The 26,058-nt window shown below is 39.7% G+C and overlaps 1 protein-coding gene across 1 annotated transcript; it reads left to right on the plus strand.

Annotated features, from left to right (window-relative positions):
• The first annotated feature begins 437 nt into the window (after nt 1-437).
• Nucleotides 438-25,533, plus strand: NDP (norrin cystine knot growth factor NDP). Its single transcript, XM_016218510.2, has 3 exons — nt 438-592; nt 14,705-15,085; nt 24,930-25,533. Exons 2-3 carry the CDS (start codon nt 14,912-14,914, stop codon nt 25,155-25,157), a joined length of 402 nt encoding a protein of 133 aa, XP_016073996.1. The 5' UTR covers nt 438-592; nt 14,705-14,911; the 3' UTR covers nt 25,158-25,533.
• Nucleotides 25,534-26,058: the final 525 nt, after the last annotated feature.

Here is a 26,058-nt window from a genome sequence, read left to right on the forward strand (position 1 = left end):
CTAATCAGCTGCTGAACTGTTAAACAGAATGCTACTCTGTCTTTGTATTTCTGAAACTATGTGTCTTTACTGGGGACTGCACATCTTTATGGCAGCCACATGCTCGCCAATGAATTAATTCTAGAATATTCATTTATACCCATAATATTTCCATAATGCCTCCCTCCCCCCTCCCCCCAGAAAAAAAGGGGAAACTTCCTTGCCCTTGTTCTTCTATGTTGTTCCCATCGCAAGATGCTCCGTGGAAGAGAGCCGAGCGGTGGGCAGCGGCTGTGAGTCCCTGATAACGAGCGCCTCACATTTCCCTGGCATTTCCATTTGCTAGTGCGCTGCTGCGGCCGTACGCCTGATTGATATATGACTGCAATGGCACTTTTCCATTTGACATTCTCTCTCTCTCTTTCCCTCTCTCTCTCCCCCTCTCTCTCTCCCTCTGTCGCTTAAACAACAGTCCTAACTTTTGTGTGTTGCAAATATAAAAGGCAAGCCATGTGACAGAGGGACAGAAGAACAAAAGCATTTGGAAGTAACAGGACCTCTTTCTAGCTCTCAGAAAAGTCTGAGAAGAAGGGAGCCCTGCGTTTCCCCCAAGGTAAGCAGGAAAACAAGCGCTGACGGCTTGCCTAGTAAATTACTTCTTTCCAAACCGAGCATTTCATCCTCCTCTCAGACAAAGAAACAACCTTTAAATACCACTTAAATTTGCATTAATTTAATTTGCATTATTCTGTAGCATGCTAGCATTGTGGTTTTTTGTTTTTTTGTTTTTTGTGTTTTTTTTTAAGTAAACGGGTCTTTGAAGTCTGTGACAGAGCAGGGGAGCCTCACAGAGAGGCTGGAAAATCTCTTTTGGTTTGACTTAAAGAGATTTAACTTTCAAACTCTGTTTAGTTGGGTGTAACTTTGTAATGGTTTTTATATTTGACCCTGTGAAAGGAGACTGAGAAGCAGCAACATGCAGACATGGATTCCGGATTCCCCAGTATCTTCCCCACTGCCCTCATCCCTCTTACAATGGGGGCACTATTAACGAAGGCAAGCCTTGGAGCTTAAAAGCGCACTGTTTACTTTTATTACTACTTATGTATGCTGCTGATCTCCTGCCAGGGCTCTGCCGGAGTGCTTAGAATGACTTCAAACAATAGGCAACATTTATTTCTAGCTTTCTGTGTCACAATTTGCAGGAATCCTGTTTCTTTGCACTCTTCTCCAAAACTGCAAAGACTTTGCTTCCATAGATGCAGTCAGGAGCACTGCGGAGAAAGGAGGATGGATTTACTATATGATTTTGATTGGGCAAAAATTCAGAGGAAATGCATGCTGTTTGACTTGGCCTTACTGCAAAGGGTTATTTTTAGTAGTTCGCTTGTTCTTGCAGCAGGACCAATGCTACACTGTCTAAGCAGTGACTGGGAAAGGATGCTCCCACCAGCACAGGGACAAGGACCTATAGGAATTACTCTTACCTGAGGAATATTTGAAGGGTTATTTCAACCCCCTGAATACAAGTTTTCTGTTAAAGTGAACAATTGGACTGTAATAGGCCTGGGCATAACTCTTACTTGGGGGACGGGAATTTGTGTACAGAATGTTAATGACTCAGAATGCCTCTAAATGAGGCTCATTGTAATGAAGGAGTCCAGATAAACCTGCATGAAAGAGGCAGACTCCCCTCTCTACTGAGATTCAGGTGTGGGGAAAGGAAGCTATTTGGCAAAACGAGAGTCCCAGGTTCTATTCTTTGCATCTGTCATTAATAACAAATATGGATGCCGTGAAACATGTCTCTTTTCATTCCTAATATTAGTGTATTTTAATTACAATAATCTGGCATTGTCAAATTGCTCCAACACATAATATTAAATACAAGGTGCATTTGAAAACATAGAGATGCCTAAAATGCAGTGTTGGCTGTGGGTGTCAACCAAATATAGCAGGGGACTGCAGAAAGCTTCTTGATTGTGTGTTTATACCAAATGCAAATATCTGCCCATTTTCTTCTCACCAGTCTGGCTTCTATCGACCAGTTTTCATTGTGGAGCAGAGACATGGTTTAATAGGAACCTTTCTGATTTTCTCTAATAACTAGCCTAGCAGGCATTATTGAAAGAAAATCTGGCTTTTCAATGAGTTAATTTACAAGTTTGGGATATTTACTGTTTGAAAAAGCCTTTAATCATGCTATAGATTCTATTGCTATACACTTTTACAGTGATTTTTTAAAACTGTTGTTGTTAACAAGGCATTTAACTGAATCACAACAGTTTTCTTAAACTATTATTCAGATTATTACATAAGAGTGTCTGAACACAAAATGCAATGTTTTGGGTCATATACTTTAAAATATATTTAGTACAGGTAAAGGGAAAACTGATTAAGGCCTTCTTGATGACTGTGTACCAAGCAGTTGACACCTACAGATGGAAAGATGCCTGTGGAGTTTTCCATTTTAATTGAGTTCCAATGACACTGCCAAGGGGGAAATTAATAACTTTTCAATACATTTAACAATTTCCAACTAATTTATTTTCCGGGGCCCTTGAAAAACGTGATGAGTTTCTTAGAATTATAGCCATCAATGGTAGCTGGCAATTTTTACTCCATTTCAAAAACTCACAACTCAAGTACTATTATTCTTATTGTTTATTATTCATTCCAGCATTCTTCTAATGAATTATGCTAGTCCTGATGGATGCAAAGGTGGATGAGACATTGTCCCATGCTTTTGTTCTCAGTTTGTATGTTATTTCCAGTTAGATTTTGGAACTGAAATGGGCTTTGCCAGTAGGTAAACTGGACAATGACTTCCTTATTACAAGGAATAATTGAAAAGATCTGTTAGTATTCAGATTTAGTTGAAATTATTACCACTTATGAATGGGTTTTCTTACCATTTATGATTAAGTGTTTCTTGTTAGGCCTTTATACTGGATTCTGGGTACATGTCACCTGTATAGCTATCATGACCTGGATCTTTCTTGCCTAGGTAGAAGAAACCTAGGGAAAGGGCAGTTTAACCTTCCTCTGCTCCCTTGATCACCCTTTATAAAGGACCACACACTGTGTTTATCTGGGATGGTTATGTGTCACCTACTCAGAAGCTGACATCAGGGCCACTTGATGAATAATTGAATTAGAAACATGTACAGAGGAAGATGCAGTCGCTATCTCCTACCACTTACTTGTGCTACCCCCAGGATCAAAACCAATGACCTCTGGGTCTGGCCTAAGTTCAAGAGGCCCCTGGGAAGAGATTGATAGAAGTTGTTCTCCAAACCCAGGTCTCCATGAGAACCACACACAGTGTTACTTTCAAATAATCCAGTCTCGTGTTTTCTGACAGGGATAGGTTACTGGGAAAAAATCCTGAAGAGAGCATCACCAGGGTCCTTGATCCTTATCAGTAGATAACACAACCCCTGCCTCACCCCAGTGGTTGGATTAAATGCCTCTGACTCCATGGGGTGCCTGACTCACCCTAGCTAGCCCTCAGCTTCTTGACCAGCAGCCTTCCAGCCCATCCTCACCTCTTCCCATGTTAGTCAGTTAGTGCTACTTTGTCCAGGCCCCATGGCTGGGCCAGTGGGAGCAGAAGGGATGGGGAGACAGGTGGAAGGACTGAGAAGTGCTAAAGCAGAAGGAAGTTGGGCCATGCAAGGGTGAGTGAGCGCCAGGGCCCAGATTTCTGTAGCCTGCCATGGCTGTGATCAGCTGTTATTTCCTCTTCGTGTATGACACTGGGCAACATATTAAAATTTCTCTGGGATGGTATGTTTGGAATTCCTCTGATGCCCCACCTCACCAACTTACCCAGACAATAAAAGCAAGGTTGTAAGCCTTTGAACAGCTGGCAGGCTATATATTTCCCCTCTTTCTTTCGCATAATCTAATTCAGAAAAGAATCCAGCTAGACTGGCAGTGCCATGTCTGGGTACTTGTTTCCTGCAAGTGTTTCCTCCACCACCTCCTCCCGCCCTCCCTGGAATCTTCCTGGGTGGCATGTGGCTTTCTTTTCTTTTGCTCTCCACCACTCCCACCCCGCCCCCTTTTCCCTTTGCCTGAGCTCCTTCCATTGTGAGCTTGCCCTTTGCCTGTTTTCCTGACAGTCTGAGTCCTGTTCCTTGAGGTCTCTCCATCTCCATACTATTCCCAGGATGTCATTCTTGGCAACAGCTCTGCTGGGCTGATAGGATCGGGGGGCTGTTGGAGCCTTGAGCCTGAACCCACTCACAGAAAGGAACAGCCACATGGCTCGGCTGCCCTTTAGGCTGCTGAGAGCAGGGCTTCAGTGACCCGGGCTGGCAGGGACAAGCATACCATCACAGTGACCCGCACATCTCTGGCAAAAGGCTGGGGGTGGGAGTGCTATGGCAACGCCTGGATGCACTTCGGCCTACATTAAGAGAAATGTGGTTATTCTCTATTTCAGAGGGAGAGACAAGTGACTTGAAACAAAGCTCCTTGAATCCTTGGGCCCTTTCCCCCTTTCTCTGTCCTTCCCACATTCTTCTCTTCCCAAGGAAAGAGGAAAAACAGGACTTTTAATTTGGCTAGCGTGGACCTGAATGTCTTTATGAAATCCACTTGGTGAAAGGGAGAAGGGAGAAAAGGATCCTGGGTTGAGCTGAACTAAAAATGCATGGGGCTGGGGAGATGGGGGAAGACTTTTTCTTTTTCTTTTTCTTTTTTTTCCTCCTCTTAACACAACAACAGATTTATGAGTTGCAAATGGAAAAAACTGGACTTTTCAATTAGACATTCCCATTTAAGAGCCTCATGTACTCCCCTCTGTGCAGCATCCTTAAAAGATGCTGCTAATGTCCTTGGGACCAAAAGGTATTAAAGAGTAATCTACAATGCAGCTTCCGATTCCTTTTCTTTTCCTAGGGGCTTTGGTAGTCTTTCTGAATTAGCTAAAGTTCATTAAAAGACCCAAAAGAAAAAAATTAACATAGCTGAATTAAAATGAGTATTTTCCTGTTAGCTTGAAAAGGAGGGGGGGGGGGGGGAGAGAAAAGGAAAGAAAAGAAAGAGAAGAAAGAACCAACTCTCCTCCTCTGCCACTTCTTGGATTTTAATATGAATTATTCCATACAAGTCCCTAGGCTAGAGGATCTATTTAAAGACGCCTGGCAGCATGAAGGGAGAGGGTAAAAATACAACCACTCTTTTGTCCATCAAAGGTTTTCTTTGGGAGGACATTAAGAGCATTCTTATTTTTCTGTCTGCCCCTGCCAGTGGCAACATTCCAGCTGGTAGTACCCACTCCTCACCCATCAGATCAGCAACCATGAACTTTTATGTTTGATTCCAAGAAAAAACAAAGAATGGGGAATCCTTCTGAAATCCCCATGTGTGTACAGCAGGGTGGGAGAAGCTGGTACTGAAATGAATGCTGGCTTGGCTGTGCAGGTTGCATGCTGCAAATTCACAAGCCCACACATTTGAGTTTTTAAGGAAGATTGTGCCTGTGGCATTATTTCTGATGCCAACTGCCTTCACATCTGTAAAGCTTTTTGTGTGTGTGCCTGCCAATAGTTTGCTTGGTATAGTTCATGCTTACTGTCCCCTTCATCAGAGGGTCTCAGAGTCTGATGGATGAGCATATATTGCTGAGAGTCACACCACCTAAACCCATTTTCAATAGTCAGAATGTAATACCCTGGATAGGGTTCACAGTCTGGAACAACTACTTTCTTGTTAGAAAGAGTGCTGACTCAGAAAATTTAAAAAATGGGTAACTTCAGTCGATGATATATCCCCAGTGCTCATTGCTTATAATAAATCAGGAATTCATCCAATTGGGGTCCATTTCACCCTCATATCAAATCTGCACATGAGCATTAAACTAGGTTCTATGAAATTTAGATATAGTTTCCTTTTTGTTTTTCTACAAAAGCTAAGAATTTTTCATACAGTTTTCTCTCTTCCAAGGAGCCTGGCACAATACCAACTTTTTTTTAAAGCTGCGATCCAATCAATTGCAATATCCTTTAAAAATGAGAGTGCAACAGATTAATACACTTAAGAAAGTTGATAAGCTGTCAGAAAGTGATCAGGGGTGACCTTTCTGCAGTGTCACAAACCAACAATAGCCTTAAACATGGAATCTCTTTCCATTCTATGATCAATAGGGAATACAAATAGGAAGAGAGCAGGTCATGGGAGAAGTAACGAAAGAAAGGATAAAAGATTATTTTTGATGTTCAAAATTTGCCACTACAAATTTTCAAATAGCACAATTTCAGGAAAGAAAGCTTTCCTTAATTTCACCTACTCCCTCCTAGGAAGAGGGGTTTGAACTCTGAAGTTCCCTTCTTTACTTGCTTTAGTTGTTTTCTTTTCTTCCTAAGGAAAGAAAGTACACTCCTCAAGTGAAAAAAATATTCCCCATCTTCAACTCTAAGTAAAATGTAGGCACACAAATACCTGCCAATAAATAGATGGGAAGAATCAAAGAAATCCAATCCTTATTCAAAGTTCAACTTTTCTTTCAAACACAAGGTAATGTTTTAGGACTTGATATGTTTTTGTGACTTTCCCCCAAATTATGAGAAATTACTCCTTTTCAGAATTTAATTTTTTCTGTGGTTTGAAATCTAAAAGCAGAAGAATAAAATTGTTGCAGGAGAATTAGCAAAGCAAGGTGCAAACAGAAAACCAATAGCTTAAGAAGTTCTGAGTTATTAGCAATATAGAGAAACATATTTTATGTGATATTATTTTAACCTTACCCCTTTGACATAGTTCTGCATCCACAAATATTCTAGATTGCAATAAGATTGAATTCAGTATTCAAATCCTACCATTGGGAAGAAAAGACAAATTGAATGGGAAATGGAAAGACTGCATTGCTCCTACTGTTTATGCCCCATTTCTAACTAAGGGCTCTACAGCTGTTAGGTGAGATCACTACTCATCATTCCAAAACATTGTTGTGAGTGAGGATATTCAAATGCAGCTTTGGAAACACTTTGCTGGAGACTTTGAAGAAAAGCCAACATATTCATTTGGCTCCACAGTAAATGGGAGCCTGTACCCTGAGCTAACACTGGCAACCTCTCTTCTCGTAAGTCCATACCACAACCAGCAGTCCAGTAGCAGAACCAGTGTCAGATTATATTACCATCAAGGTCCCCAGAATACCTGGCCACCTTTTCTTTTCCACAGAGAGAAAGTATATTCATGTGTTTTGGCAGGACTGAGTCCCTGGGTTGGGTAACTCAGAACTCTCCTGTTTTCTTTCCAAAGAGTTTTATACAAAGGTGAGTGGTTAGAATGTGTCTCATTCCTCACATGAAAACTCCCTTCCTAGCAGGAAGTGGGTGAAATAAAGGGAACCTTTCCTATCTGAAATTGTGTATTTGAAATCATTGAAAGAGCAGTGGCAGATTCCTCCTTCTCTTCTGTTACTTCTGTGGCGTCTTCCCTCCCTATGTTTATTACTTATTGATGATAAGATGAAGGAGGACTCCATGTTTAGGGCTATTATTGATTTGTGGCACTATAGGCCACCCCTAAGCATTTTCTGACAGCTTGTCACCGTATCAGTCACAGTTTTTAGTGGGCTCATTAGGTTTACAAAAATAATCCAAACACTTAGAGGAAAAGTCTTTAACTGTATTGTGCTTTTTGACACATGGGTAATCAGATCTGGTCATTTACAATTTTTGCAAGGTTTGTATTCTAAAAGTCTGTTAGTTGTGTCAACTGTTAAGAACTCAGAGTGAGTCTTTCCATAGAAACTATAGAAGCCCACGTAAGCCCAGCACAAGATCCAAGAACCATATACAATGGGCAACTCTTTTAGACCTAAGTTCCAGCCCAGGACTTTGAGAATGTACCTCCCTTAGCACAAAGCTTCCACACCTAGCAGAGTGCCTTGCTCTTGACCACCAGTACTTTATTCATTCTACATCTGCAGAGAAAACAACTCTTCTAACCAATTTTCCTCTTCTATCCTGAAACAGCATCACAGCTGGCCCCATTAAGGCATGAGGATCTGTGTCTCAAGCTCAGTTTAGGAATAAGATTCATTCATAAGAAAGGTATAAGGGTGTTGAACTCAACCTGTATATCAGCATCATCATCATTATCATCAAATGAAAAAAGTTTAATTCTAGCATGATTGACTACTATTTGTCTTTCTTCTCTCCCCATTTGGTGGACACTGGAAAAAGCACTACACATTTTAAGACAGCTTTAAGAGAAATAGCAACTGGTGAAATATCTTCACTAACTACTTATTATTAACAGCATATTATTAATTTATGAACCATGTTGGTTTTTGAAAAAATATGTTTTTATTGATTTTAGAGAGAGGAAGGGAGAGGGAGAGAGAGACAGAAACATCAATGATGAGAAACGTTGATTGGCTGTCTCTTGCACGTCCCTTACTAAGGGTGGGGCCCGAAACTCAGGCATGTGCCCTGACTGGGAATTGAACCATGACCTACTGGTTCATGAGTCAATGCTCAACCACTGAGCAACACCAGCTGGCATATTGGTTTTAAGCACTATTTTTATTTTAGGACACCCATATGACCTCATCAAGGGGCAAATTCTTATAGCTTGGCCTTCAGTGTTGCCTCAGGCACCACGTTAGAACTTGTTTGGACTTTTCCACAATCATTAACTTCTTGAGTAAGGAACTCTTTCTGTAGCATTGATTTGGAGACTATGTAGCCCCAAAGCAGGTGCTGTACTCTGAGAAACTTAGATATAGTTGGAGAATATTAGAAATGGATAGAACTATAGAAACATCTATACCATTCCATTAATTTTGTAAATGAGGAACCTGAGTCTCAAAGAAGTCAAGTGACTTGTTAAAGATTGCACAGACAATGATGGGAAGGTAGGACTCAGAGCTTGAGGCTCCTCAGATCAGCCTTCTTTCTACCAGATCGGGCAACAATAAAATGTTCTTTAAACTTCAGAATGTAGTGGAATAGTTATACAGTATTTCTGACAAATGAATGTAAAACACTGTGAGACGGGATACTAATAACATAGTCTAGAAATAGGTTTGGGGAGAAAAATATGAAAGCTGTAGATAAGTGGGAGTTTAGAGAATAATGAAAGGTTCCTTTGGGTTTCTTGAAAATCAGAATTTTAAGTTTCAGGAAGTCTCAAGGTTGAATCCTTCCACACCAGTCCTTTCCCGGACAGTAAATTTATTCAGTCCAAAGACACATGCACACAGTTGGGTCCACTTGAGAGTTGGATCATCCTCAGAAATTACTTCTAGTCCCAGTATTTTTCTGCACCCTTATTTACCCCAGGATTGTGATTTATTACTTCTTTCCTGAGCTATATTTCTCCTTTCCTTTTGTTTCTTCTATATTTTGTCTTCCTTCATCACCATCGCTGTTGAGTTTGGCCATATTTGGCTAGTAATACATGTTGGGAAAACAGAGAGTCTTATCCCAGACTGGAGGACTGCTGTTTAATCATCACTTTCTTTCTTCTAAGGTGGCACAACTGGGGCAGGCACTGCCTCACATGCTCCTTCACCTATGATTGTAGCGTAGACACCATGAGACAACAGGGGCAAGAGCTGCTCCCTCCCCAGTGACCTTGTGGCTCCTCATCCTTGGAGCTACCTGGGGCTGGCAGACTGGAGGCCCAACAGCATTCATTGTCAGTATTACTGCCTCTGGGTCGACCCAGTCATGGTTTTTTGGCTGCTGCTGATATGCTATGCTGCCAGATAAAAATAATATCAAAACTCATTCACTGAACTCACGGGATGCTTTATACAATCCAACATGCTGTTTACAGTTTATATATTAAGTGCCTTGTGAAGAGGTATCTGACTTATTCTCTAAGGCATCTAGTTGACTAGATCCAATTGGAATTCTTTGAGTTCCTGGGAAGGGTCTACTTAGCATTTCACATTCCCTGATTAGACCTTGAGTCTCTTGCTTTTTTAATCCTAGTTTGAAGAGTTATCTAGTGGCAACCTTGCTTCTACACTTAAATATATTTTTTTTTAGCAATTCCTTTGAGAGAGGCTCTATCATCTGTCATCTTTACCATAATCATACTTGATATGATTGTTTTACATTATAATAAATATCAAATAATTCTTTCTGTTATGCTGATGCCATTCCAGAGTTATTATACTTTATCTGCTTAATTTGATCTTAGAAATGATGCTGTGCATGTTGGGTACAAATTAGATGTTAAGGGGTTTTATTAATGCGTCCAAAGAATAACCCAGGGAAACAACAGGCCAAGACTTTTTGCTGGTGGGTGCAGTAAGTTGGAAGAGGGAATTAGGATAGGACTTACTTTTTCCCTTGACCCATAACTTTTATCTCCTAGAACACAAGCAGACACTTAGTAGGTGCTCAATGAATGTGTTGAATAAATGCTTATTGAAAGAAACCATGGGAGGCAATACCTGCATATATTAGTACTGAAAACAGCTTGAGCAGGTGTGTGTGGGGGGGCCGTTATGAATACTGGAGCACCACCCCCTTGCCTGGCAAGCAGGCCATTCTTGGCACATGCCACTTGTTTTAGCCTGTTGCTGAAATAACTTTGCAAGAAACCAGCACTTTACCCTTTGGCAGACAGGTCAGCCCAAGAGTGAGCTGATTTGTAGACACAACACCATTTCTCACCCAGGAGGCTGGGCCCACTGTAAGCTCTGCTATATTATTTCGCTGAGGATGACAGGTGGGGAAATCTGGGCACCAGTTGTTCTTTTCCACTGGTATCTTTTGGAGGGCAGCTCCAAAGTCGGGCAAGCTGACCTACGTGCCTCTCCTGTCGGCAAAAGGTCCACATTGAAGCTATTAGAATGTGGGCTCTGTACAGTGGCCAAGTCCATGTCTCAGAGACTTTATCCAGAGCACAAAGCAGCCCTCGGGCTACTGAGTTCAGCAAAAGAGTCATTCTCTCATTCAATCTATCATTGGCTGGGCAGAGGTTCTAAGTCTTGATAGGCAGCATTTGATTTTATGCTATGTAGCTTTTAAAAAATGAAAGCAAATTGGAATTAATTTAATTTTGAGAAAAATGACAGAAGCTCCTACAAGACAGACATGGAGATCCTTAGACTGCCCTAAAGTTGGAATTTCAACTGATGCAAATTTCCTTCATTTTTCCTCTTTGTGAGCACTTCCCTTGGCACTCTGCACATTCTCAGCTATGCACCCCAAACAACACAATGTTCGGACAACTGGACTTAACATCCCTCGTTTCTTGAACATTATGCTTATCCCTTCTTTAACACAACAATGTTGAACCATTCAATTTGAACACTTAAGGGAAAAATCCCAATGTTATGTTTTGAGGTTCTGTGAATTCTGTGGCATATTTATATTGCTGCTTGCATTCTTATTTCAGAAGTCAATACAAAAACTGAACAAAAAGTATCATGCTTTCTGAGTGTGTTGAAATGAAAACTCTGTTATTAGTGGTAAAGCAACATTTCCTCTGTCATCTTTTTTATACTTTATCTTTATTACTGCTTCTGGGTTCAGCTTATCATCTTTAAAGAGAAAATATTATAATACAGTTACATTTTGTGTGACATTATCTATCTCTTTATCAGTATAAACTTCATATTATTGCTTGCAAAAGTATTTTATTCACCTTTCAGGAAAAAAAAAAAAAAATTAACTGTACTTGCAATTCAGGATGTTGCTACTAGGTGGCAGGAGTGCACAAGAACTAAGAAAAGACTAGTATGTCTTCCTATATTTATAAGAAATAAAAATATCATACTATTTTTAAAATACTGACATAGACTTTAAACATCTATTAACTTAATTACTATTTTATACCTAGCTTTTAAAAGAGAAAGTATGTTTTAAATAAAATTTAGGATAGGTATACATTCGCAAGTTCAAAAATCTACAAATTAAAAAAAAAGGTATACAGTGAAAGCTTTTTCTTCCATGCCTGTCTTGCAACCTCCACAGGTAATTGTATAGTTACTTGGGTATCCTTCCAGAGCTTCTCTTTGCAAATACAAATACACACAAATATATATTTTTGTCCCTCCCAGTTTTAACAACACAAATCTGTAGAATTTCTGCATTCTTTTTTATACAGTTGCATAGTATTACATTGTATGCATGTTGTATAATATATTTAACCAGTTTCCTACTGATGGATAATTTGTGCTATATTTTATGTTATGACAACCAATGCTATAGTGAATAACCATAAGTTTGCATGATCTCACATGTAGGATAATTCTCAGAAGTGGAATTGCTGGGTCTAAGTTATATACATTTGCAATTTTAATAGATATTGCCAAATTGGCCTCTACAGAATTTGTATCAATTTATACTGTACTGACTCTAAAATGGGCCTCTTTCCCATAGCTTTGTTAACAGAGTGCATGATGAGACTTTGGAATCTTTGTAAATCTGATTGGTTGAACAAAGTAGCTCAAGGTACTTTAATTTTCACTTCTTTCAGATGAGTGATCATACCCATCTTCTATGTTTAAGAACTATTTATATTTTTATATGTTCTTTTCTGTGGAGAGAATGCAAATGCTAACAAATACAATTATTTATACACATATATAAAGTTTTGTTATTGATATTATTGCTTGTTTTTTACTATTATGCTATATGTGTTTTTCTTTCATTTCATTTGCTCATTTGACCATATCTCCTGGCCATGGCTCTGAAGAGAAGGTGCTGGCAGTGGGGAGGGAGGGGCAGGACTAGAATGTCTGTTTTTCCCTTCATTCCTTTGCCATTGATTCCTGGGGGAAATATCTGTAAACTGGAGTGGTGAAAGGAGAAATCTAATAAATTCTCTTTCTGAGACTAATTAAGGCTTTAAAGAGACAAATGACCACTTGGGATAATATAGTCATATTGAAACTCAGGAAATGGTCAGTATTATTGCAGCCTATGAACCCTCCCCCTCCCCCCCAGCCCAAAAACGCTGGCTCTTTGAACTGAAATCTTGGTGAGTTTCAGTGTAATATGCATAGGGAAACCTAGACTATACAGTTGAAAAGAAAACAAAAAATGCTTTTCTGGATCCTTTGCCAATTTGGAGCTTTAGGCTCAGGCTTGATCAATGTCAATGTTTCCATTAGCATCCACATAAAGGAAAATGGTACAAAGTTGTATGAAAAGATGATCTCCTCAACATTAGGATTATCTTCTGCATAGGAAGATGGTGGTAACTGGATCCATAAGTATCAGGTAGAGACTTTTAGAGCAAGAGGGAATTGTATTTGCTATCTTTTCCAAGTCCCTACACTACAGGTGAGGAAACTGGGGCTGGAACAATTTAAATGAGCTGTGCAAGGTCCTCCAGCTAATTAATGGCAGTGTTAGAGTCCAGGTGGGTCCCCTTGTTACTGATCCCTGCCCTTCCTTCAATTTATAAAACTTCCCTGAAACACACACATGCTGAGGTGTTGCCATTGCCAGGGATGCTGTGGTCTGAAATAGGCCAATGTAACACATACTTTTCTGCTTGGGATCCCCTGCGCTATATTCGTAAGACAGCTAACTCAGATTAAGTGGGTCTGGGGCTACTTTATTAGAGCAAAACTAATTGACTTATATGAGTTTGAACTTCTAATCTTTATCTTATTAATACTTTCTTCTGTTAATCAATTCTTTTCCCTGTTTATTCAGACTGTCCATGAGTAGGAACTTTAAAAAAATATTGTACTATGAACAAAATCAATCTTTTATCTGAAATACGTTTGAAAGTTTTTCTGAAGCTTTGATTATCATGTTCCTTTTGTTTTGGATGTAATGTTAGGTTCTCACCAATTTTCCTAAATGTTTTCCTAAATATGAAAATATTTTTTATACTCTTTGTCTTCTGTTGTGATAAAAAGCACCAATGTTGGCCATGCCTTGGGAGATAGTGAGTTGATTTGGGGAGATCTCTGAACCCCAGTCCTTTGTCTAAGAGGTGTATGGTTAAAAAAACAAAGCAAATTTCAGGAAAGCTGGTATAGCACTCTCACATTTTAAAGCTAATTTTCTGTTCCAACGACCACTTACTTTTTCAAATTATGCCATGTTCTCAGGCTACAGAGACTGCAGAAATGTGTGACTGTGTTGGCAAATACACATATTGTCATAACCACACTGGAAGCCAGTTAGCATAACGTGTATCTCAGATGCAGTTTGTCATTGATGCTGGGTGCCATGGGGCTTAAAACAAAAACAGGATGAGCCCAGAGCACAGAAGTGGAAAACTAGGTGAGTGGGTGGGTATGGACTTAGAAGTGGAAAATATATTTCCTTCCCATGGGACATGGCTTGTGTTCATTAGTGCCTATCTTTCTCCTCTCTATCCATGTAAGCTGACGTTGACACCAAAGCTTACTGAGAAACTGACTAGAACTCACCAGCCAAGAACAAGGATGAGACCACCCAATTTAGTTATGCTGTGTCCAGAACCACATGTTTATTCTTTACACTGGATTCAAACTACTCTTGCTTTTAGGAACATGGACTCCAGCAATTAAAGTCAACATATGCTTCTATTAAACCACTGTTTCCACTTTTAAATGGTTATAAATATATAGCATAAGCTGTGGAGAGGATGCGGAATGGATAGCAGTTTATGCTAATGACACTCTAGAAACCAATATTCTCTACTGAAATGACATGGAAAAATTCTACTCAATACCTCCTGGGTTCCATTAAGTTTTCTCGGTAAATGTTTCCGGGGAAAATAATTTCTGTTTTCATTCCAGCTGTGCAGCAGATACAGTGATGATGGATTGCAAGTGCAAAGAGTAAGACAAAACTCTGGCATACAAAGGACAATGACAACCAGAAAGCTTCAACCAGATCCTGCCCTTTCCTTGGAAGGAACTGGATCCTAGGAGGTGAAGGCATTTCCAATTTTTAGTCCTCTGCCTCCCTCTGCTGTTCCACTTGAGAAGTTTTTCCTTACAACAATGAGAAATCATGTACTAGCTGCATCCTTTTCTATGCTCTCCCTGCTGGCACTAATGGGAGATACAGACAGCAAAACAGACAGCTCCTTCATGATGGACTCGGACCCTCGACGTTGCATGAGGCACCACTATGTCGATTCTATCAGTCACCCACTGTACAAGTGTAGCTCAAAGGTAAGAACAAGATCTCTGTGAGGGTAGCATTACTTATAGAAACAGGAGAGAAGCTATATTCCTTTGTCAGGGGATGGAGAACTATGATGACAGCCCAAACCTGAGCTATATGGCTGGCCCACAAGGCTTGTGGGAGAATCATGCTTTTAGGGTTTCTCACCATGCTTTGCACTTTTGTCAGTAATGCGTCTCTCTTTTCAGGCTGCTCAAAGTCAATAAGAAAAGCTAGAAGTTTCTTGCAATAAAATTGTTGCTAAACCAAAGATAGGAGGGGTGTGTTTTATCCTTGGTTGTGAAATTTATGTGTGGTAATGTCCTTTTTCAAGAATGAAAAATGGAGTCTACAAGTTATTGTAACACCTTCTACCTCCACCAGTAATAAAGAAGAAGGGAGTGGAAGAAATATGGTTGAGCAGTGAAACATAATTCTTGAGGGGCTCTTCAAAGAGTTTCCTGATGAAATAGTCATTGGCCTTGTGGTCCAAGACTTTCTTCACCTTCTATGTTTATGTTAAAATGATTTCAAAAGATAAATGGCAATTTGATCAATTGTCATTTTTACATTGATTATCCAAATCATTCTTGTTTGGAGTGATTGTAAGTTTTTTGCACAGGCAACTATTGCAACTGATGTCACAAGTTGTGGGAAGGAATACCATACTTCAAAGGTCACTAAGAATGGCCAACCCCATGGACCACCCAGAAGGGAGGCACATAGTAGGGAAGAACAAACTTAGAATGAGAATTCTCATGACTGTCACTGCCCCAGTCACATGAATGAAATTTACCTACATTTGGTAAATAAGGATTTGTTTAGGCCAACTTCAGAGATTTCCACTTTTAGTCCCGAGACTAAAACCACTTAAACATTCTCATATGGCAAATATTTTAAAAATTACCAGTATAATTAAGAAGTTTTTGTAATATCAACCACTAGAATTAAGACCATATAAGTAAATCTCTCTATCCTCCATCTAAAAACATTGCAACTTCTGTCTGCCTTTAAAATTTCCATAACTTGTCTGGTTATAGTTCAATGATGATGGCTTGTTTTAGTTTGGGGGGTATCAGAATTTGAGTTAAATCATTTTAACCATTATATTAGTAACATCTATGACTGTGGGAAAAAAATAGACCTAAAGAGAAAGACTGTAACAAATAGAGTTGTGTTACCAAACAGCGCAAATGATATTTGTCCCAAAGTCCTGCTTGTACCTAAGAAAAACTTTCTGTCTCTTATTTGTACTTGTAGAGCTAAAAAAAAAAAAAAAAAGAATAAAAAAGAATAAACTGAAAATTTTGCAAGACCACAATCCCTTCTTAGGAAATAAAACTAAAACAAATTGGGGGAAAAAGATGGGATGTGTTTTTACAACTGTGATTGCACAGAAATTGGCTGGAACAATTAGTAGCTTTTCTTCCCTTAGCCCCATATAGCACTAGCTAGGATTTAGCATTTAGCATTTCTTATTCCATGGATGATTTCTCCCCCATAATCATGATTCTTAAAAAAAAAAAGGAATTAAATTTACTTCAAAGAAACTGTCAATGTGATGATTAGAAGGAACAGAGAAACAGGAGCATCTCCAAAGATGAAATAACAATCTGGAAATATTTGGTGAAATGATGGATGAATACCTTAACAATTATTACATTCGTTAAGGGAAGGTCAAAGAAGAAATGTCATTAACTCAAACCTAACAAACTCACAGTGCTTGAGCATGAGTCCTAGAAAAAGGCTTTAGTCTACCTTTGTTCATCTCTGTTTCTTCCAGAATGCTATGGTAAATAGTGCAAAACTGTGATAGTAAGAGAAATGTTTGTAATTTCATGTGAACAATCTGTTTGCAAACATCTTAAACTATCTCAAATATAGCAATAGTTTTATGTAAATGGTGCTTGTAATTAGAAAACTTTCTTCTTTGGTCATAAAATATGCCTGGCAGAATCTCAACTACCCAGACTTTCCTGGATTAGGTTTTTTTATGTACCCAAGAACAAAAACTTTTTCATTTTGAATTATTCTATAATTCTTAACTTTCACAGACTCAGACTGGCCTTCTCTCTAATGGATCTCATTTAACAAAACTGTTTGTCTATCTAGATGTGGGATAAAGCATTTAGCTTTTCTTTAGAAAATAGCTAACAGGGATTTTTACAAAGAAGAAACTAGAGTAGGTTTTTCCTCTCTGTAAAATTTTCTCTCAATGTGATGTCCAAAGGCCATTATTTACTAAGCACATGCCTACTGTTTGCCTTTCAGTTGTTAACAATTCCTGATTTACATGTATCCAATGTCTGCCCTTAGGAAGACAGATGAAAGGGAGCTTGTGACCCAGGCTTGGGAAAGGGAGGGCACTTCCTTGAACAGCTAATATATGTCAGGCACCACATACTATATAATCTAATCATTGCTGGCAAACCTGTGATGGAAAGCATTATCATCCCCATTTTACTGTCAAGGAAAACTGAAACCTGAAAGAAATGTTAAGTAGATTGGTCAATGTTATATAGCCCAGGAGTGGCAATGTCTGCATTGGAGCATTCATCTAACAACTAATATAGTTTCATAATGGAGGAATGAAAGTAGAATGCAGGAGCCAGTACTGGAAATCCAGGCTTAACTTCTAATCTGCTGGAAATTATTATTTATAGTCAGCAATATTTCTAGAACCAGAACTAGTAGTGAAAGCTTTTCAGGGAGCCTTCCATGAAACTGCCTGTTCCCATAGCCCTAAACTTGTAGTTGGCCAGCCCCAAGGGCCTGTTGCCCATCTTCTAACAATTCACGAAAAGGTTGAGATGGGTTCAGGCAGAAAAGACTGACTACATTGGTCCAACAAGAAGGTCAGTGTGGCCACAGATTATGATGCGCCTGGTGGCATTTAGTGTTGACACCTCCTAGGATTGGGTACAAAAAATCTGGGAGTGGCACGTTCATTTACAATCTTCCCTGAAATTCTAAGTAAAGATTATAGAACCAAGAGGCAAAAGTTCACTAGTTAGTGGAAACGAACTGTCTAGGACATCTTTTAGGGAACTGAGGCATCCCATACTTTTAAGTGAGAGACCTGGTTTCAAATTCCAGCTCCTCAGTTTGTCAGCTTGGGGAAATGAAGCACTTATTTGATGCCTCTATTTCTTTATAGAATGGAGCTATTGCTGTCTACCTAAATGCGTGGGCATGAGTATTGGTGATAATATTTGTAAAGCATCCAGCACAGTTTTTAGCATATAATACATATTAATAAATAATATTATGATCTTGATGATGAAGTTATAAACTGGACAGGTGTTCAGACTCACTTTTCTATTTCAGTCACTACTGTGACTTCAATAACTGTTAGGATCTCTTATAGCCTTAAAGGATTACGAAAATAAACCTCAATGTGGTTCATGTTGAACACAGTAACTTGGCAGTGGTGGGGGGAGCATGCAGAAGAGCAAAGTAAATGTAAGCCACTCTGTTGGGTGCTAAAAGGAAGGATAAAAGTCAGAGAAATAGATCCTGTTGTCTGACTTCCCTTCCCAGGGGAGCACAAGAAAGAGGGACTGGAGGGAGCCACTTCTGGATTCAGGCCAGGGAAAAATTTTCAGAAACTGAGATTAGGAAAGCAAACTGGTGGGACAGATATTTGAAGTCTAAGTTGGATAAGTAGGGGGAGATGGTGACCATGGGTGTGGAACCATGACATAAAGTTGTCTGAATTCTGAAGGACCACAAGAACTACAACAGCAGAGAAGGGGGAGGAAGGCTCAGGGAACAAATCCTGGGAAAATTCCAAGTAAAAGGGACTTAGCATGCCAAGAACTGAGCCTTGGGGTTGGGAGGGAGTGGTCAGGATCCCCAAGTTATCTCCTGCTGGTGCCCCTGAAGCTCATAGAGTAGTTGAAGAAATAAGGGAGTCGAGAATATTGAGTTTATAACACAATTAACTATTGGGGAGATATGACTTATTTTTTTTTAAAAAGAACAAATGTATACTGAATGCTTACTATGTGCAGGCATTGTGGTAGGTACTAGAGGCACAAAAATAGAAATAAAGACAAAGCTTTAGCTCTCATAATGTTTACAAGTAAATGGGGGAGAGAGGGAAGGGAAGTGTTCCGTGCTCAAAGGTCTATTCATGTCCCATTGAGTTGTGACCAGAGGGAAGGGACCAAATTCCAGTTGGAGTTTGCCAAGTTCCCACCCACCCTATCAAAGCTCTTACCACAACCACCACCTCCCCCATACACATTGTTTCATTCCTCTAGTTGCAATTTTGATGATGCCTTCAGCCTGGCACAGACATTTTAAAGGTCGATCTGGGTCCCTGGAGATGAGTTTTACAGTCATTTGTTGAAGGTGTTGGTGAGGGAAAGTTTAGGAGAAACACGGGTAAATCTTGTTGCTGAGGAAAAAGGGGTTCTTCAAGGGGTGCCATTAAATAAGAGGTGTACAGTGTACACTGCTGAGAAAAAGGCAAAACATGTTTTTCACTCATTTGGGGTAAAATAGCCAAAACTCTGTTCTAGGATAGGACAGGTGCATCTTTATTCTGATACTGATGGAGATATCTAGTCAGTCATGGCCTAAGCCAGGAATTCATGGGTGTTCTACATGACAGAAGAGGGAAATGACTTTGGCGATGGTAAGAGTCTTTCAATAAAGGATGATGAAAACCATCTGTGTTTAGGTTTTCCTCATTCAGAACATAGTTGTGTATTGCAGAAAAAACATAACTGTCTAAGAAATCTGATAGGTCACCAGAAAGAGCAGAGGCCTAAGGTCTCTAGTGCATTCTTTGGTCTGGACCCAGGAATCACAGCAGGCTACAACCTTCACAATGTAGCTTGACCTTGCCCGTGACCAATTTGAACATCTTATGAAAATTGAAGGACTGACAGGCTGACTGTCATGGCCTAACAGTATAGCATGCAGTTAGGAGAAAAAGCTCAGGAATCAAACTGTGTTGGTTCAGAAGCCTGGTTCTCCACTATACAGCTATGCGACTTCAGGCTGTTAGCTTATCTTCTGCTTTTTAACTTCTTAATTTGTAAAATAGGAAGAGTTTACCTTCTGAAATGATTATTAAGAACTAAGTTGCATATGAAGGGCTTGGCACAGTGCCTAGAGCCTAGTAAACATTCAATACATGTTATATATCATCATCCTTACTATTCTTTTATTATTACCCAAGGACCTTTTTATTACTCTTAGCTCCAGCACATGAAAATCAGATTAGAGCATGAAGGAGCCTGTCCCTGAGCAAACACCCTGAATCTGGCAGCACTGTTCATATTGGAAGAAACTGGCTTTCACATCCAGCTGGAGCCAAGTGACAAAGTTGGGGAAATACAAAGGGGCTGCTGGAGAAGTTGCCTAGCTTCCTAGCATCAGGTCACTTGTTTGGGAAACATAAGATAATAAAAATGAACTGGACCCAAGCAGATAGAATGTATCTATCACCCACCTGTGCTGTGAGAAGCCAATAGGTCTTATGAGCAATAACCAACTGTTGAACTCACTGTCTAAAGGTGGAGCCCCATGTGGGTTCTTTGTCAAAAGAAGTTCCTTTCGTGATTTTATAATAGAATAGTGTAGATGCTCTCAATTAACAGCATGTAAGTGCAGTTCAAAATGGAGAGGAGTCCTCCCATGTTATTAAAACACAGCCAAGTCATGCAAGCATGAGGAAGATATGTCAGCCACAAACTGGGGGCAGTATTTTGGCAGGTGAACTGATGTTTGAAGGTGTCAAAGGTTTATTGAACTGAAGGATGAATTAATTGGTTAGGAGTAAGAGAGTGTGTGGTACTATCCAAAGAATTGCTGGGAGTCCCTAGGAGTCCCCAAATCACTGAGGGATGGAGCTGAGTGAGGGTCTTGACAATGAAGGAGGTATTATATAGGACTGCATTGGATCTTAGAAGATTCAGCTCTACATAAGCTTGGAGGTGGTGATGATGTGTCCCAAGGAGTCTATAAGACAAAAGTCAGACTTGTATGGAAATGATATATAGTTAAGGCCCCCAGAAGCAGGTCAAAGTAGATTAGAGAAAGGTGTGAATTGGTTCATGCTTCAGGAAAGCATTGTAATATCAGGAGGCATGATATTATAGTGATTTAGACCAAGGGTTTGGTTTTAGACAGACCTGAGTTTGACTCCAGCTCTGCCATTTACCAGATATGTGAGTATGAGCAAGTTACTTAAACTTTCTAAATCCTCAGCTGCCTTATCTGTAACAATAGTACAGATAATAATGTGTAGTGCTTTTAGCATAGAATTGTCATGAGGATTAAATGTTGAAAGCACTCAATAAATTTTAGCTGCTATTGTTATTATTAGCTAAATTGTCACTATCTGGTGAACCATCTGGAGCAGAGCCTCTCAAATTTTAACAGGCCCATATCCCAGCAGTACTCACATAAAACAGACTCTTATGAGAAATGCAGAATCTCTGGCCTCACTCAGAACTACTCAGTCACATTCTACATTTTAACAGGTTCTGGTTTACATACATATTATAGTTTAAGAAGCTCTGGTCTGGAAGAGGTCAGAAGATGCTCATTAAATCTGTAACACAAGTGAGGCATGGCAGAGACTAAAATGTGGAATATCAACAGTGAATATGGAGAGCAGATATTTATCCCTTTCATTCCTTAATAACATTCATTATGGATCTTACAAATTCCTCACTTTAACTATCCAACATATATACACAAAACACAGCTAGATTTTAATACAGTTTTCAGCTTTGAGATAAGATCTGCATACTGGGAATCTTTCAGAGAGGGGATTTGTGTGTGTGTGTGTGCAGGTGTGTATGGGTGTGTGTGTGTGTGTGTGTGTGTGTTGAGAATATCAAGGGCCCAATAATTGTTTCATAGTGTCTTTTATTTTTGTTTTTTTTATTGTTAAAAATATTACAGATGTCCCCTTTTCCCCTCCATTGATCCCCTCCACCCCACATCCACACCAGCCCCAGGCCTTCCCCATACCAATGTCTGTGTCCATAGGTTATGCATATAAGCATAAAAGTTCTTAGATTAATCTCTCCTCACCCATTCCCCCACCCCTGCTTTCCTTCTGAGATCCCTCAGTCTGTTCCATGCTTCTATGTCTCTGGATCTATTTTGTTCACCAGTTTATTTTGTTTATTACATTCCACATATGAGTGAGATCATGTGGTACTTCTTTTTCTCTGACTGGCTTATTTCACTTAGCATAATACTCTCCAATTCTATTCAGGCTGTCCCAAAGGGTAAGAGATCCTTCTTTTTTACAGCTGCATAGAATTCCATGGTGTAGATGAGTGCATAGTCTCTTCTTCAAAGAAAGAGCATTTGAATTTGGCAATGGAGGGTAGTTGGGATTTCATTAAGCAGAGTTAGGAGGAAATGGCATTACTGAAAGAAGAAAGACATGAGCAAAGGCAAGAGGCAGGAAAATTCAGTATAGTTCCATGAATTCTTAAGTGATTAAGCTTGATCAGAATAGAAAGTGGGTGATGTGAATGAAAACAGTTGTAAGAATTACTGGAAAGATATGTGAAATCCATGTCATAGAGGGCCTTAGTGCCTGTTCAGGATTTTGAACTTTATTCTGAAGGCTGAGAGCAGCCACTGAAGGTGTTTATTTTATGTCTGCGCATTCTCCTTGACCAAAAAGTCTAGCTCTTAAGGAAGAGAGGCCCATTGGAGGTGACCCCAAGGTCTTCAGTGCTGGAGTTCTTGTCCTTCAGAATGAGCTGAAGGTAGAGCTTGAGACCCTGCAAACTTTTAGTGAAATCACTATCAGGTTAGTTCTTCTACAAATGGTCCTACATTGCTGACTTTGTTATTTTACAGACCAAGGCTAAATGCCTGGTCATTCAAAGTCTACATTTGGTTCACCTGTATGTGTATCATTTGGGGATAATGTACCACCATGTCTTTGCTTCTGAATTAAGTCTGTTGACACATGTTCACTATTATCCATCCAGCCTGAAACTGGACTTCTAAAGACTCCATTTTGGGAGGTGATTCTTTGAATAACTGCTTAATATGCCTAATAGATGACCTGCATTAGAAATGAGTAAATTGAGCACTACTTCAAAATGAAATGTCAAGGAGCTCTTCCCATGTACTGGTACGTGTGTGGAGAAGGGACTGGGGAAGACCTTGGACTTTCATTAGTGGGATAGGGTAGGCACCAAGGATTGGCCCAGGTACTACTGACCTATGGCATAATCTTTCAAAACTTATTTTAGATCATGTTTGTTTAACCTATCAATGTGAAGAGCAGGCAGGATAGAATAAAAGTTTCAATAAAACTAAAACAGCTTACAGCTGTCATTTTCTCTCCACCTCTGATCTTTCAGAGAAAATAAATCAGTAGATCATGTTCAGTTTATCTTCACCAAGCCCTGCTGGTTGTTTCCTAGTATCTCATATTCTCTTGGTTACTAAGAGATTGTTGAATTCAGCCCAGCATCTTCTCAGGTAATGATCTATAATTACCAGAAGCCTGCTTCTCTTCCTTTTGGAAAGATGAGCAGGCCATTTCCTTTTTTTAATCATGGTTTAATTCTGTCATATAGGATAATGTTAAAGATAATAGTTGGTGTGTTTTTAATAACAGCTGCTAACTCCTAAAGTACCATGAAGTAGATGTCAAATGGTTTTATGTATTTATGTATCTTTTAACCTTTTTATTTAAATAGTTCCACTTTTTCTATTCTTATTGTTAGTTCTGGAATTATAGGGCAATGTTTTCTATCACTTAATATGAAATTTATCAAGCAAAACTCTCCCACATAAACATGGACCAATAATCTCAAGTTCCTCTTACCCTCTGTGCCCCACTATATAGGATTACATAGCTTAATGAATCAAGCTGCCCTCCCAACCTCACTAATGACTGCCACTTCCAGGACACCAGGATTTATGTATGGGATACATAAATGAACCTCAGCTCTATCCTCTTAATCTGTATGCAAGATATTGAGTGTGTGCTTATGTCCATTGTTCTGGGGATAACTTTGGTAGTTTGTGTCAGATTCTTAAAGGAGTCTGTTTACTCAAACCACATTAAGAGCCATTATAAAGAATACACATCCTCTGTTACCTCAGTCCAAGCTTTATTATCATGCTAATCTACTTTTGGAAATGGAGTTGGTTAGAATGAGTTAATATTTGCCCTAAATGACTCTGAAGATGTGATTACACAAATCTTAGGCCCCCTCAATATATAAGCCCAGAGGTGTCATTCCAGGGCCCAAAATGTACGTTGTTTCTTGTTCTTGCCCTTGTTTCAAGTCATATTCTTAGAATATTTTTTCCTAAGTATCACTCAGATCACCTTTTTTTTCTTCTTCAGAAACCATATTTCTTTTGTTTAGCAATTCCTGTCACATAGCTTTTTATTATGTAGTTATTCTTTACTCCCTTATTTTAATTTGGAATGACTTCCTGCATTTTGAGACTGGTAGAATTGGCATTGGGCCAATGGTAGACTGTCACCTGTCTGAAGAAATTTCTTTTGTTCTTTGATTTTTATTCGCACATCATGGTGGTGGGCCTTATTCAGTTGTTCTAAACTCTCAGTGCACTTCAGAATCACCTAAGGAGCTTTAAAAACCACAAAAGTCTGGCTCTGTCTTCAAGGATTTTAACTCAATTGGTCTGAGACAGGGCCTGTGTGTGGACATTTTAAAAACAAGTTTTACCACATGATTCCTACATGCAACCAGAGTTGAGAGCCAGTGATCTAATCCAGAAGGAATTGGCAAAGAGTGTTAGGTCCTTGTAAAGGAGGTTGTGCGACCTGGCTGGGATTTTGGCATCTCCGCAGGGTAACCACCTCTCTTCTCTCCTCAGATGGTGCTTCTGGCCAGGTGTGAGGGGCACTGCAGCCAGGCTTCACGCTCCGAGCCCTTGGTGTCCTTCAGCACTGTCCTCAAGCAGCCCTTCCGCTCTTCATGTCACTGCTGTCGGCCCCAGACCTCCAAGCTGAAAGCGTTGAGGCTGCGCTGCTCAGGGGGCATGCGACTCACAGCCACCTATCGGTACATCCTCTCCTGTCTCTGTGAAGAATGTGGCTCCTGAGACCTGCTCTTGAGTGTCTTCTGGATGGGACAACCTCCCCCCATCAGCGAGACGGTTCAATCAGCCAAGGAAGGACTGGCAAGAAAAAGTTAAGGCAAAAAAAGATGCAGCAATTCCCACGGGATTCTGCATATTCTAGTAATAAAGAATCTACATGCTTGTTGACAGAGAGAGATACTCTGGGAACTTGTCCATTCCTGTGTTCTTTCCCTGGTACAATTTCTTTTACTTCCTTTTCAGATTCAGGCATTTTCCCCTTTGGAGCTGAACGTTGTTTGGGTTTCCAACAATTCAGCATTAGTGGGAAAAGTGGGGCCCCAGGCAAGAGTGGGTCAGGCTGTCACTGTTTGGTGCATATTAAGGAAGCATTTGCTTTGGAAAGCAGGAAAGCCCAATTCTTTCTGGGACATCATCTAGTTTTTGTTTATCTTGTCATTTGGTCTAGTGTTGCCATTGCTGCTAAAGGTTCCCATTTTGAAATTCCAGGCACCAAACACGTGGATATGTTTATTCAGGTTCAATCACAGCCAACTCACTAACATTCAAATAATTAACAAACAGATTCTCTTATATTATGCTGGAACTCCTGATAGCTGTAATTATTATTCAGAAATGACTTTTGGGAAGTAAAGGTGGCATAAGAATTTGTCACCTGAAGGCTCTCTCAGATAAATTATGGTAACATTTTGTAAGGGAGCAGACTTTTAATGCACAAATACGGATCCTACACTGACTATGAAAAGGCATATATGTACTAGTGGCATGGAGAATACACTATACTCATGCATGCAAATTAGACAACCAAGTATGAATCTCTTTAGCCATGCTGCAGGCATTTTCTTCCAACTTCCACTTGACCAGGTGAAGCTTGCTGCCAAAATGGTGGCCTGGCTCATCTTCT

The sequence above is a fragment of the Miniopterus natalensis genome, chromosome X, assembly GCF_054644295.1.
Source record: "Miniopterus natalensis isolate mMinNat1 chromosome X, mMinNat1.hap1, whole genome shotgun sequence".
NCBI lineage: Eukaryota > Metazoa > Chordata > Mammalia > Chiroptera > Miniopteridae > Miniopterus > Miniopterus natalensis.

Excerpts from the sequence above, each read along its gene's own strand:
- NDP (XM_016218510.2), top strand. The coding sequence starts at position 14,912 with ATGAGAAATCATGTACTAGCTGCATCCTTTTCTATGCTCTCCCTGCTG. Across the intron at positions 15,086-24,929 it reads TGTACAAGTGTAGCTCAAAG|ATGGTGCTTCTGGCCAGGTG; the intron begins GTAAGAACAAGA and ends TTCTCTCCTCAG.